Source organism: Amblyomma americanum, chromosome 1 (genome assembly GCF_052857255.1).
Source record: "Amblyomma americanum isolate KBUSLIRL-KWMA chromosome 1, ASM5285725v1, whole genome shotgun sequence".
In the NCBI taxonomy this organism is placed as follows: domain Eukaryota; kingdom Metazoa; phylum Arthropoda; class Arachnida; order Ixodida; family Ixodidae; genus Amblyomma; species Amblyomma americanum.
Genome location: NC_135497.1, coordinates 95900297 through 95914504, shown reverse-complemented (window position 1 = coordinate 95914504; position 14208 = coordinate 95900297). Strand labels below are relative to the sequence as shown.

The following is a 14208-nucleotide window of genomic DNA, read 5'->3' as shown; positions in this document are numbered from 1 at the left end:
CTGGCAATTTCGTGACTAATGAGCAGAGAGAACCACTGTTATACACGAGTACCACAGCAAGAGAAAAAATCGCTCACTGAGCTGCTTGAGAAAAACATGCAAAACTGCTCGAGAAAAACAAAATCACTGCAAAAATCGCCTGGTCGTAACAAACAGAGAAATATTCTAAAATGTGGTTTTGTAGGAAGCGCTTTAACAATGTATTAGATGAAAACTCAGCATGTCTCCTAGAAGTCATTGTGACAGTGCCACAATTCTGAAAATAAACTAAAATCCCTAATTATTTCAGAATGCACGAGTCTGATTGCATACATGAAATATACCCAGTCCCACAAATGTGCACATCTGGTCATATATATGGGCTGCACCCTGTGTCTTTTTCTGACAGCCCTCTAGACGGCAGCTGTCCAGCAGGATATCGAAATAAAATTTCACATGCTTTGACTGACAAACCTCAGGCACAGTGAAATATGGCTCTTGGGCATCCCGGAGAGGGTCCTGCAGATAGTCTCGCATAAACTTGCTTACTACCCTCTCATCATCAAACACTGCGCCCTAAGAAAGAAAAAACAGCTTCAGAAACCATGCTGTAACACATGAGACATTTGGTGCACACCAGTATTACTAAAAGGGCAATGGAAATGATGCAGGCATGCTTTGAGATGCTTTACAATACCAGTCAGAAACATCTTACTGCTCTTAATCATTGTACACCTAACCAGTTACAAACTGACTAAACATTTCATGTGGTCATCAAGTAATGAAAGATGAAAAAAAACAACAGGAAACTGCAAAGCACAGGCCATTTAGACCATGATGCTTATTTCACCTAGTACTACTGAACAACAATGCACTTTAAAATGCATTTGAATGCAGAAAATTGTTCTCCCCCCTCCCCCCATAAATGCCGACAAAGCAGACACTTTTTCAATAATAATTAGAGAAGTCAGATCAAGATTCAGTATCTAAAATATACAGTACTGTGCATCTTCATCACGAAGACTTAAATTTTCTTACCTCAACCACTGGCTCATTTGCGGTGAAACTGCACACACAGCTTAGGTATTGCAGTAGCTTTTGTCTCATATTAAGTTTGACAACGGTACTTATCTGGTTAAGCCACGCATGATGCAGACCCATAATCGCCTCCAAGACTGACGAACTGAAAGCACCAGTGGTAGGTTGCCACCCAAGGGTGCCAGTGGCGCCATCAAAGGACCCGCGCAAATTGCAACTCTCGCCTCTGCGCCTTTCGCGTCGTGGCGCTTTCCTCTGCAGGCAACAGAAGGCGTCACCACTGCCCTTCGGTGAAAACCCGGCAGTGGCGGCCTTCGGTTCCTCAATCTTGGTGCAGACATTTATGCATTTGCATCATGCGTGGCTGAGCCAGGTAAGTACCACTGTCAAACTTACTACTAGACAAACGTTTCCACAATACTCAATTTCTGCACACAGTTTCATTGCAAACAAGCCAGCGATTGAGGCGGCAATATTTTAAAAAGTCTTCACGATAATAATGCACAATACTGTATAGGTCTCTTGGTAACTAGCGTTCAAATATTCAAAATTCAGATCATAAGAATTTGACACTACACTCGAAAAAGATACTTGCGCGAGAATCAAGTTTCTCTTTAAGCTTTTGTCATGACTGCAATGTAATGTGGCGACTGACAAATTTTAGAATGGTAGAATGTTGCAAGTGAAATTTAACGCAACAGAGTACTGAGCATTGAAAAGCTGATATGAAACCATATACCATGCATGTTCAAAAGCAGCAGCCATTGATAAAGTATACAGCAACTAATTGCACTTTACAAGAGCACCAAATCAGTTTTAGAATTTATTACTACTCATCCAAATATTTTTACTACCTTACATACTAGACCCAAGCTCATTAACTCTAATTTATAAAAAGTGTCATTACCTTTTGCTCCTGAGAGAGGAACTTTTGAAAAGCTTTCAAAGTGACCTTTCCACTTTCATCAGCATACGGTTTGAAAAAATCGTTGAAAAGCTGCAAGAAATGTAAACATTGGTGGCTAAAAAATTTAAAAGCTCACTTTCACAAGGCTTTCGAACACTGTTTTCATGTGGTGAAATACAAGCCAAAGAGCCAAGCACAGACTAGCCTATTTATATCTATAAAAACATGTATGCATAGTGATGCACTTATACAATACACAAACATAGCAACTGCATGTTTCAGTTGTGTTCATTTTTGTTTGTTTGTCTGTTTCAATACTCTCATGGCAAAAATATCGCTCCAGGTAAATACAGTAAAACCTCATTATTCTGGACTTCAAAAGACATGTCTGAATTATTTGACAATTATCATTGCCTCCCCCCCCAATGCCACAAACAGTTCACATCACAGTAAACTTATTTGGTGAGAAACAGAGCAATAGTTGCGTGCTTCTGCAACGAAAACTGCATGGCAGCGACAATTTTTAGCAGTTCCATTAAATGCTTTACTGCGTGCACACTATCAGGAATGTCAAAGCAGAACAGCTCGAAAATGGCACCAGCCTCCGCGGTTTTTTCACAGAGTAATGTAGTGGAGGTGAAGCCTCTTCAGTGGCGCTGTCACATATGGGGAGGCTTCACCACAAAAACAACAAATAGCACTTGATGAGTGCGTACTTTTGGGGCACTAAAAGATCCACACAAATGGAAGTAAGGGAAAAGTGCTTCAGCTTCAGAACAGCGAGACGCCTTCTAAAAGCTAAGTGGAAAGAAAACTGAAATGAATATTGGTTTTTGGGGAAAGGAAATGGCGCAGTATCTATCTCACATATCCATGGACCTAAGGGACGGGATAAAGGAGGGAGTGAAATAAGAAAGGAAGAAAGAAGTGCTATAGTGGAGGTCTCCGGGAATAATTTCGACCAGCTGGGGATCTTTAACGTGCACTGACATCGCACAGTACACGGGCGCCTTAAGAGTTTGGCCTCCATAAAAACGCAGCCGCCGCGGTCGGGTTCGAACCCGGGAACTCCGGATCAGCAGCCGAGCGCCCTAACCACTGAGTCACTGTGGCGGGAAGTCCACACACACGTCAATCAGCGTCCGAAACACAAGAAGATGTATGTATTCAGCTGGTTCGTTGATGCAATAGATATCGTCGCCACAGGCTGGCTCTCAAAATGAAACTTTGTGACTGGACTATTCCTTGGCCTAGCAATGACAGCCCTCTAATCATTGTCACGCCTGCTGCTGCATGCACATCAGAGGTGTGTGAATTTCATGCACCAAGCAATTCAGAGTTGAGGAGGGATAGCTAAACAATTGCATGCAGTGCCAGTTGTTCCTCAACACAACCTCCCATTTGGGAACCTGTCCAAATAAACTGGTGCGAGCCCTGCAGTTCAAATTATCTGAATTTATAAATTAACAAGGTTTTACTGTAGATTAACTATTTGCGTTAAAGGACCTCTGACCTGCTTCAGATACTTCGAATACACAAGCGAAATGCTTAGATCAGGCACTCATGATCATTTTCCCAAAGTATTTATGCCGTGAGCACTGCAAAAGACAGTAAAAATTAAAACCAAAGCCTGCTCATGCCCTATATACACATGCAGTCCCCACATACACACCATCTTTTGGCAGTGGCAAAATGAGCCCACTAGGAATGTGCTGTAACCCATGAACTGGACGACCAAGCCATTCCCTCTAGTGCGCAAGTGCGCACACTTTCCTTGATCGCTATCATGCTTTCCCTCTCCCCTTGACTTTCCTTTATATTCACGAGTGTGAATAAAGCTGGTGTCTTCTGCATGGCACGACAGTCTCGTTCACTACTAGAGCGGCGGTGCCGCCACCCGGGAACATCGTAACATTGGCGACGAGAATTCCCACCGATACGCTACAGCTGCTGGGTACCAGCCACGAAACGAAGACACCCATCGGCCCAACCTCAGTCATGGCCCTCAAGCTTCCGGATTTCGTAGAGGACACAGATAAGTGGCAAGTGTATCTCGTAAAAGTCGACGCTTACTTTGAAGCAAACGAGGTTACAGACGACGCCAAGAAGAGGGCCTTGTTGGTTGCAGCATTAGGATCAAGGACCGTTGAGATTCTTTGCGGTAGAGTAGCATTGAGGAAACCGAGCTCGCTGAGCTATGAAGTCGTTTCAACATTGAATGAGCACTATGATCCGTCACCTAACGAGATATCGGAAAGTTTCAAGTTCTTTCACCGAAACCAGCAAGAAGGAGAGTCTATGCAGGCGTTTATCGTCGAGATTCGTAGGCTAGCCCATAACTGCAACTTCTCGTCGATGTTGCAGCGAATGCTGAGGGGTTGCATCGTTTGCGGAGTGCGGTCGAAAAACTTGCAGAAACAGCTGCTAGCGAAGAAGGACTTGACTCTTTCGGAAGCCAAAGCACTTGCTCTAGCAGCAGAAAGCGCAGAGCTTGGTTCGCTACAGATGGACAGGCAAGGTGACGCCGTCTGTGGGCTCAACTTTCAGTGGAAAGGGGAGCCCACAATAATAAGGAATAAGCCAAGCATGTTGTCACAACAATGTAGCTGCTGTGGCAGACCAGGGCATCAGACCATTGCGTGCTCGCTGCGAATGCGCCGATGTTACAAATGCAGGTGAAAAGGTCACTTGGCGCGAGTATGCTCTCGAACAGTTTCCATCCACCGATCCTTGGCGATAACCGAAGGTTCAGCAGAAAGTGAAGATAGCGGCAGCAATGCATTGCAGATATGGTCCGTGAAACGTAATGAATGTATGGTTCCGCCCCTACGGAAGTTTGTCACGTGGAATGGAATTTCACTGAAGATGATAATCGACACAGGCTCGCTTGTCTGCGTGGTGCCCAAAGCAATATACGAAGCCCATCGTCATAAATGGCCACCGCTTTGTGAGGCTGCGTTGACCCTTTCATGCTATCTTGGAAAACTACCAGTGCTTGGCGTTCTGCAAATGCGAGCTTCCTATAAGTCAGTGACTGTTGACTGCAAGCTCGTAGTGTTAAACTGCGAAGGTCCCAGCCTTTGCGGCCGTGACTTATTGCAGAAACTCGAGATACAAGGGGCACCACTTCTTCACATCATGTCGCAGTCAGCCGAATTGAAGCTGGAAAGTCAAGGAGCTGCACCCGTGATGGACCAGTATGCTGATCTTTTTACGGAGGGCGTGGGACTTATCAAGGGGCCACCCGCACCGCTACATATAAAGGACGGAGCAACACCAAGGACGGAGCAACACCAAGGTTCTGCAAGGCAAGAAACGTTCCATTCACTCTGCTAGATAAGGTCTCCACCGAGTTAGACCGACTCGTAGCCAGGGGCATCATTTCGCCTGTTTCCTATGCAGAATGGGCAACCCTGGTGGCTCCCGTATTGAAAAGCGATGGAACAGTTCGCATCTGTGGTGATTTTAAAGTAACCCTGAACCCAGTCTGTGAAATGAAAAGGTATCCGCTACCCGTAGTAGACGACATTTTCGCTACACTTCGCAGAGGACAGCAGTTTAGCATCTTGGATTTACGCAATGCCTACAACCAAATCCTTCTAGACGAAGATTTACGTAAATTAGTGGTTATAAACACTCACAAGGGCCTCTTCTGTTACAATAGACTGCCATTTGGAATTGCATCCGCACCTGCGATTTTTCAAAGAACAACTGAGTATGTCCTGCAAGGCCTTCCCGTGGTTCAAGCCTACTTGGACGACGTCCTAATAGCAGATGCGAAGGACAAGCTGAATACAAACCTGCAAGCAGTTCTGCAGCGTTTCAGAGAATACGGCATCAAGCTCCGGGCAGACAAGTGCCGACTAGGCGAGGCGTCCGTTGCGTATCTAGGACATAGAATTGACGCGGCAGGTTTGCACCCGTCGGAGAAGAACGTCGAGGCAATTCAGCTGGCTCCGACTCCTCGGAATGTTACGGAGCTGCGGTCCTTTTTGGGCATGCTGACGTTTTATAACAAATTCTTGCCTAATCTGTCCAAGCTTCTCAGCCCCTTATACCAACTTCTGGAAAAGAAATCCAAATGGTCTTGGGATGGGCCTGCAGATGATGCATTCCGGAAAGCTAAAGCCGCTTTATGTTCCGCTCCGGTACTGACTCACTTCGACCCTGAAAGAGAGCTATTTTTGGAGTGTGATGCGTCACCCTACGGTGTGGGAGCAACCCTACTCCATCGAACTGAAGGACAGTATCAGCTCTTAGGATACCGATCTCGGACGATGACTGCCGCAGAAAAGAATTATTCACAGATAGAACGGGAGGCATTGGTTCTTGTCGACGGTGTCACGAGATTCCGAGATTACCTGCTGGGCAGGCAATTCACACTGGTAACTGACCATCAGCCATTGTTGGGTCTCCTAAGAGCAGACCGGCAAGCGCCGGCTATGGCCGCTGCCCGTATTCAGCGATGGGCCATCATACTCGGGGCCTACCGATATCGGTTGCAACATAAGCCTGGAAAATTCATGTGCAATGCCGATGCTCTGAGCCGTCTACCTCAACCATTGCAGAAGGAAGCGGACCAGGAAGACGAGGCCCAAATCGTACTGACCCTGGACCAGTGGGATCAGCCAGCCGTGCCATCAAAGGAACTTCAAGCACTCGCCGTCAATGATGAGGTACTAGCACAGGTACACAAGTACACACGGGAAGGTTGGCCGCACAGTTTTGACATGGAAACGACAGAAATTGCAGATTTTTACAAAAAGTGGCATGAGCTGTCTGTTACTGAGGAAATTCTCTACTGGGGTCATCGCTTTGTAGTGCCAACAGATGCGCGAGGGAAGCTGCTAAGACTACTACATGCAGCTCACCAGGGTGTGTCCGCTATGAAGGCAAAAGCCAGGTCATTATTTTGGTGGCCCGGCTTAGAGCAAGACATCGAGCACATTGCTGTTGCTGCGATATGCCACAACTGCGTGCAATCATCACCGATGCCTCCGGCGAAAGAACCAATAAATTGGCCCGATACACAAGAAAGGTGGTCGCGTTTGCATATCGACTATGCCGGACCAATCAAGGGGAAAATGATACTGGTTGTCGTCGATTCCCACACAAAGTGGATTGAGGCGGTTCCAGTGTCGCAGGCGAACTCTCACAGCACAATAAATGCCCTGAAGACAATATTTAGCCGTTTCGGCATACCACACACGGTGGTGTCTGACAACGGGACGCCATTCACAGCATGGGAGTTCGAGCAGTTTATGCAGCGCAATGGAATCGCAGATATTCGAACACCTCCCTATCACCCCCAGAGTAATGGCCTAGCCGAGCGAGCCGTGCGCACAGTCAAAGAAGGTTTGAAGAACATAGGAGGCGTTTGCCTCGTAACGTCGTTGGCCCGGCTGTTGTGCAATTATCGAAACGCACCGCACCAAGCAGGCCCTTCTCCTGCAGAGATGCTATTAGGGTACCGTTTGCGTACAAGATTGGAGAAGTCTTTTCATTCCAGAGCCGGCCCTGTCAAAGCAGCGAATGACTCGGGCTGGAATTTTGCACTGGGTGACTGTGTACGTGCGTAATTACGGCGCCGGCGATAAGTGTTCCCCGGGCACTGTGGAAGCTACTTCCGGCGCTCGCCTCCTGGATGTTAAGACTCCAGACGGGCTTGTCCGCCGCCACTTGGATCAAGTTCGTAAACGGAGTACAGCTGAGACCCCTGCAGCCGTCGACCTGTCGAGGCCTCCTACACCAGGTTCCCCGGTTATAAAGGACCCCAGGCCGGTCGACACATCCGAGAGAATACCAGAAGCGCAACCCCCACAGCTACGGCGCTCCACGCGATCAAAGAAACCTGTCCTGCGTTTTGGCTACTAAGGGTGAAGAAATGCTGTAATCCATGAACTGGACGACCAAGCCATTCCCTCTAGTGCGCATGTGGCACTCTTTCCTTGATCGCTATCATGCTTTCCCTCTCCCCTTGACTTTCCTTTATATTCACGAGTGTGAATAAACCTGGTGTCTTCTGCATGGCACGACCGTCTCATTCACTACTAAAGCGGCGGTGCCGCCGCCCGGGTACATCGCCGCCCGGGTACATCGTAACAGAATGTAAAAGGCACCCAAGTATTTTGTTGGTCCATCATCCTAATAGGTAACCTGCTTTCCCCACACCTGGCTGCCTGCACACTATACATGCCCTCTCCCCTTTATTTGCTGTTATTTTTTTCCGCACAAAGGAAGAAGCACTTTATCTTTACCTTCTAGTCTCTATCGGTTTCTTTGAAGTGCAGATATTGTGTCATTCCTTCACTTCACTTCTTTCAGAGCTTGCTTGCTTCATGCGTGTGTACTGTGCACACTGCATTTTTCTGTGACACAGCTTTATCATGTGCTCACTGGTGCACAGTCTCTCCGGTGAGTGCTGGCATATCGCCACTTGAAATACACTACCGGCACATCACCACAGTCCAAGGGTGGATTTAAGGGTGGGACATTTCACCCCCTTTTTGGCAAAAAAAAAAAAAAAAAGCCAGAGAAAAACACGTTAAATTTAGATCCCCTCCAAGAATGATCCATAAATCTGCCCCTGACAGTCTACCACTCTGCTGTTGTCGTAATCATGTTTAATGCAGTGTAATATGTACTATGCCACTATGACCCACCTCATCTGGGCAACATGTGAAAATGCATGCTTGGCACAATGCAAATGGAGGCTTACGTGACAGACTTGACATGCATCTTCACCCCTTTCCCAGACAGCGGCAGTAAGAGAATATCTGCAGAGGCTAGATACCTGATGTGCAAGACAAACTATCTTAGAGATGGCACAGCTCAAAGAAGTGCAGTGAAATTGCTTCATTGCAATAGTTGCAAATTCCACTATAAACAGCCATTTCATATAATTTTCATAGAAGAGAGTTCCCAGCATGACAGCTCACAACTGATGCAGGATAACGAAATTCTTGACAGGAAGAAAGTCGGGGACCCTTTAAGACATGTGAAACTCTATACTGATATGCCCTAATGTGTGGCTATGGATTAAGATCTCAGTTGATAATTCGCATATGTAGCACCTAGCTCTCATGCTGCCAGCTATGAATGCTGCTTGTGCTTCACATTTCTATTAAACAAGACTAATTACTTGCAATAAATGCAGAAATCCCTAACAAGCTACCAAAAACTTGAAAGCATTTAGGCAGCTTACCTTTTCATCATGTATCAAGCTGTGATATAGCGATGCAAAACCTTCAAAGCCAATTTCACCAGCTCTGTTAGTGTCAACTTCCTGTGAAAAAATAAAAAACTTGTTAAGCATTCAACGCTACTTTTTGTCAACTCTGTTCGAAGGCAGAACCATTTACACTCAACGAAGCTGTAGCGGAATCACATTGAAGAGTGACAGGATATTTCTCATTTGCACAAGAAAATAACCAAAGGAATATGCTAATGGAGGAAAGTAGACGTAATAAGGCTCAGTACACTATCTTATGTAAGCTTCAGAGAAAAAAAAAAAGCAAAAACAAGAGACACTTGCCTGAAAGTACTCTTTCAATTTGTTTGTTGACAGTTTACAGTTGACCTTGGGAAAAAATGCCTTGAGGTCTTTCAAAGTTATTCTGAAAAGAGAAAAATGATTTTCAAAGTACAAAATTCATTATGCTTTGCTAGTCACACAGTCAAGCCTGCTCACACTAAACCCGACCATGATGCAAATTTCATTTTTTAGATCCTGACGCGACGTGTAAGGTTGTCCTGAAATTTCACAAAGAGGATGCATACTCAGCAGTATGCTTCCATTTTTTTTGGCCCATTGTTCACCAGCCAAAGTCAACAAATACTACAGCCACACAGATATGTTTAAACACTATTTTTTTCCACGTACCATTAGAGACTGGAATGTATTACTAGAGGATCCGGTTTGCAGCAACACTGTGGAGTTTTTTGTGCCCCCCCGCTACAATTCCCTAGTGGCGTTCCGGGTATTGTAAGAATAAATAAAAAAATAAATTACATTTAGAAGAAACTAGACTTTTGTGGAAATAACCCATAATTTGGATTCTTTTCAAGTTACATCTGCAATACAAGCTACTGACATTGAAAGTTTTTATAAATGCCATCATGCTCATGTGTGGTTCCAGAGTGAAAATATACAATCAAGATAACATGTAAGGTATTGAAGGCTCACTTCCAGTTGGGTCAAGCACTAAAGAAGTACAGACACGAAATTTCAAAGGTTAACAAATGACATTTGTTTCACTGGTGTACAGGGATGCCTTTCAGTCAGATTCAACTGTAGGCATTGAACAGAACATAGTTTAATACAATTTTCAAAACTGGCTAGGAAACAGCCTCACCACTTCCATCTGGTGCTTTCTAAACAGGGCCGGATATCATGGCGTCTCTGTGCACATCTTTTTGTGATCAGTGACGCAAAACCTGAGGGCCTGCTTGCTGGAGTGTGGTAATAGCAAGAGCCTATGAATTTCGCATTGAATCATAGATAGCAGAGCCCATGTGATCATCTATGCTGTAGTAGCTCGGAGGTGACAACCCACAAGATCTGCAAGCTGCTGTTTACCAATACCAAAACTGACAATAAAAAATGGCTTGCAATTAGCTATGCTGAGCTCTGGCTTTCAGAGTTAATTTTCAGCACTACTATGCCTATATAAATGTTTAAAGGCAAAAGTATTGAAACATAAAACTTCACACGTACTTAAACCAACTCAGAAGCCAATGTACACTAGCAGCTACGCAGGATGAGGCTGGTTGCTTAAGAGGTAAATGGGAAGGAATTTCTCTAGTCAAGTCCAGGATTGCCACCTGGTAAGCAAATTTTGGTTCTTGCCACAAGCGTCGCATTTCAAGCCATGCAGCCTATCATTTACACAAAGCTCATCCAAGACCAATTTAAATGATACTGCTAGCTAAGCTCTACATGGTAACTACTCTAAGGAAATGTGAGTTTTGGAAAGCAAGAAGGTTAATTCAGTTTCAATAACACATGCCCATGGTAGAAAAAAACACCTTGATTAAAATGCATCAGATGACTAACAGAGAGACAGAAAGCTTGGTTTATCCCTTCACAGCTCCCTTTCTTTTCGTTTTCACATTTTCCACAATTATTTCTTGCCAAAAAATGCTGGTCAGACATTCGTATGTTCAAATACACATTTACAAACTTACACATTTCGTGGATTCTGCATGCTGTAAAATTCTTTACGCAGCCATCGCTCAACTTGAAGTGGGTAGGATGCAGACAACGTATCAGCCACCAAGTACCGAATCCCATGAATCCACTGCTCACAATCCTTGGCTGATGTAGCTGGGTTTAAAACAAAAATTGTAAATGGTGTTGTTCAACCTCCCAAAGTGACATACAGGCTGTGGGGACAGCGTAGTGGAAGGCTCTGGATTAATTTACACCACCAGGGCTGACATCGCACAGCACAGAGGCTTTTTAGTTTTTTTTTGCTTCCATTGAAATACGGCCACTGTGGCTGGGGCCAAACCCACAACCTTCGGATCAGCAGCCAAATGCCAAAGCCACTTGGCTATTGAAACAAAGAATGTATCAACTGCTAGAAACGTGCACATAAAACAAGAAAAAATACAAAATCAGTATTTAGATTATGAACCAGGTGTCATCATCACCTGATAACTGCCTGCAATACTGGTGCTGTACCTCTGATATTTCTCTACATGCCAGAACCCCTGCTGGCAGTGGTTAGAGAGTGACTGCTTTTTGAGAGTGACATCACTTTTCTGGTAAATATGGTATATTGGGGTTAATGTCCTGACCATGGTGTTAGAACCTATTCAAACACCACGATCCAGACATCACTTTTCTGCCAAAGATGATACTGATATACAGCCCTTTCTAAAGTCTAGCCAAGGTTACTATTTGAGTTTCTATCTGAGGGTGCTGCCACCTTCTAATGATCTAAAGGTGGCAGGGAGTAGTGATATAATTATAGTTATGATTGCCCCCTGGCCAGTTTTTCGTTTCTGCATTTTTTTTTTGCTGGATGGACCCGCACTGGCACAAAGATATCAAGTACGGACTGCGTACCGGAAATTACGTGATTGTCCTGGAGTATTTGAGATTACTCTCTGTTCTGCTCACCTTCTCTAATCAGCTAGCAAGACACTACAGTGAGTACTGTTCGCATCAACAAGATTTGTCCCTACTGGCCTAATAAGTGAGCAAAATGTAGTGCTGTTTTCCATAAGCTATGAGAAGCAGCGTCTAGCATACTGATCGGTCTATCTGCCACTCATTGCTTGTGTGCCTTCAACTATAGTATCCACAACACAAATCGTTTGAGTTTTCCCATAGCATAGGCTTGTCCCTTGAAGTCAGCCATTCAAATCATTGATGAGAACATAGATAGCAAGTCCGCCAACATGTGTACAGCACCTGTCGAATACAAAATACAAGTCCAAAGCCTAGAACAGAGTGAGAGAGCTCTGAAGAAAATTTTTTAAAAAAACTAACACTTTAACAGCTGTGCCCACTTAGATCTTTTTAACCTCCAGCTGTGCTTTACTATACAGCAGTTTACTGCAACAATATACTGGTGCAAAGCACCGATGGTAAAGATGCAGTATTATCAATTCCATATAAAACTGACATTTCTTTTTTTTTTCTCTTTTTGCTGGCCTCATTCCCCGCAGCTCCCTACCTTTTAACACAAATCTTTTCATGGGAGAAAGGAACGAAGGCTTGGGGGTAATGCTAGCTAAGCCACCAGCATTCAGCTGAATCAATGGCTTTGCTAACCAAAGAAACACTTTGTCAACTACTTTACTAGCTGCAATGCCTATAGCACTGGATGCCCATCAACATAAGCAGCAATTAATTCAACTAAAGACAGCTTTCAAATACCACTCTGACTGAAAACCACTTGCAAACCACAGTACTTCATTCACTTCTTACCAACACAAGACAATGTCTTGAGACGAAAGGCACTGCCGTAAAATATAACAAAGCACTGGGCTGGGTCCCATTTCCTAGCATCTTCTGGCCACCGGTCAAATATCTTCGAGTTGCGTCCCAGCCTCACTTCTTTCACTTCTCGCAGGTCAACTGAAATATAATATTAATGGGTTACTTGACCAAGGTACATTGTTGAAATTTCATTTCCGTAGCTACATTTACTCCGTTCATCGACGTATTTCTTGGCGACAAATTAATGACGGCGTAGCAGCGAATCACTTCCAACTAGCTCCAAAGAACCCGGCTTCTGAACTTATGAATCAAGTTCGTAACGGTTGTCTTCGTTGACACACTAGAGAACAGCTAAGTGTCAATCTTTTAGAATCAATGTTAGCCAACCATAAACGGAAGAGCATCAGCGCATCAGTAAAAATAATAACTAAAGCGACAAGAATGACAGAGAAGCTGCTCACCCGCTCCTTCTTCCACCGTTCGCCCGGTGACTGGCCGCCACCAAATGACCTGCCGAGTTTCCAGCTTAATCGAGAAAGTCCTCTTCTCGGGCCGACCCTTTTGGTAGAACTTTATGAGTGAAGTTCCGTGTTCCAACTTACGAATAACCTGTTCAATCTCGGGCAAACATGACAACGCAACAGGTACGCTGCCGTTTTGATGAACGGACGCAGCCATCACTGCCAGTGGCACACAGTTACGTGAACTATCCAGTGAGCAGGATTGCACCTGCAACGCAACAACGCTGCGACGAGCAGTGGCTCTTCAAATAAGAAGGCAACTGTGTTCGCGACTGAAAATTTTCACAAATTTCTGTGGCAACGATCCTTGAATTTTGATTAGTCTTTGCGTCCGGCTTGGTCATGGCATTGCCGCAGTTTCTCGCGAACGCCCGTGGGTGATCCCACCCAAGTTCGACTAGATTACCGAAATACGAAATCCGCACAACTACGGCACTACATCTTGCAAAATTCTTTCACGAGTAACCTAACACAAAGGTTACCGTGCGTCTCCTGTCTCCTCCACATCGAAACTCCACTCTCGGACACTCGATCGGAGCACGGAAACACTAGCTATCCGCGCGCCGCTGCTGCAGCCCTTAGCAACATAAACAAAAAGGTAAGGCGCTGAACAGTGTTGCCGCTTTAGCGGCTTTAGCGCTTTAGTTACTTTAGTTTTTTTTTTACGTTTCGATAGCCTATTCAAAGAAAAAAAATCATTGCTGCGTGTCACATACACGCATCATGTAGTATGCAGACGAATCCGTTGCATAATGTCGCAGAGTTGGAAAACGCCTCAAGTTCACTATAACCGCGGGAATTTTGAGAATCGC

The 14208-nt window shown here is 44.9% G+C and overlaps 1 protein-coding gene across 2 annotated transcripts in view; it reads right to left on the bottom strand.

Moving 5' to 3' along the window:
- Positions 1-14001, bottom strand: part of sl (small wing phospholipase C gamma 1) — a 102921-nt gene extending 88920 nt beyond the window's left edge. For both annotated transcript variants that reach the window (XM_077646263.1, XM_077646262.1), the window contains exons 1-7: positions 13337-14001; positions 12864-13013; positions 11111-11249; positions 9459-9540; positions 9129-9209; positions 1925-2014; positions 454-555 (exon numbers count right to left, since the gene is read on the bottom strand). In XM_077646263.1, the coding sequence (XP_077502389.1) occupies positions 454-555; positions 1925-2014; positions 9129-9209; positions 9459-9540; positions 11111-11249; positions 12864-13013; positions 13337-13553 (861 nt within the window). In that variant the 5' untranslated portion in view covers positions 13554-14001. The remainder of the gene's footprint in view (positions 1-453; positions 556-1924; positions 2015-9128; positions 9210-9458; positions 9541-11110; positions 11250-12863; positions 13014-13336) is intronic.
- Between the last annotated feature and the right edge of the window lie 207 nt (positions 14002-14208).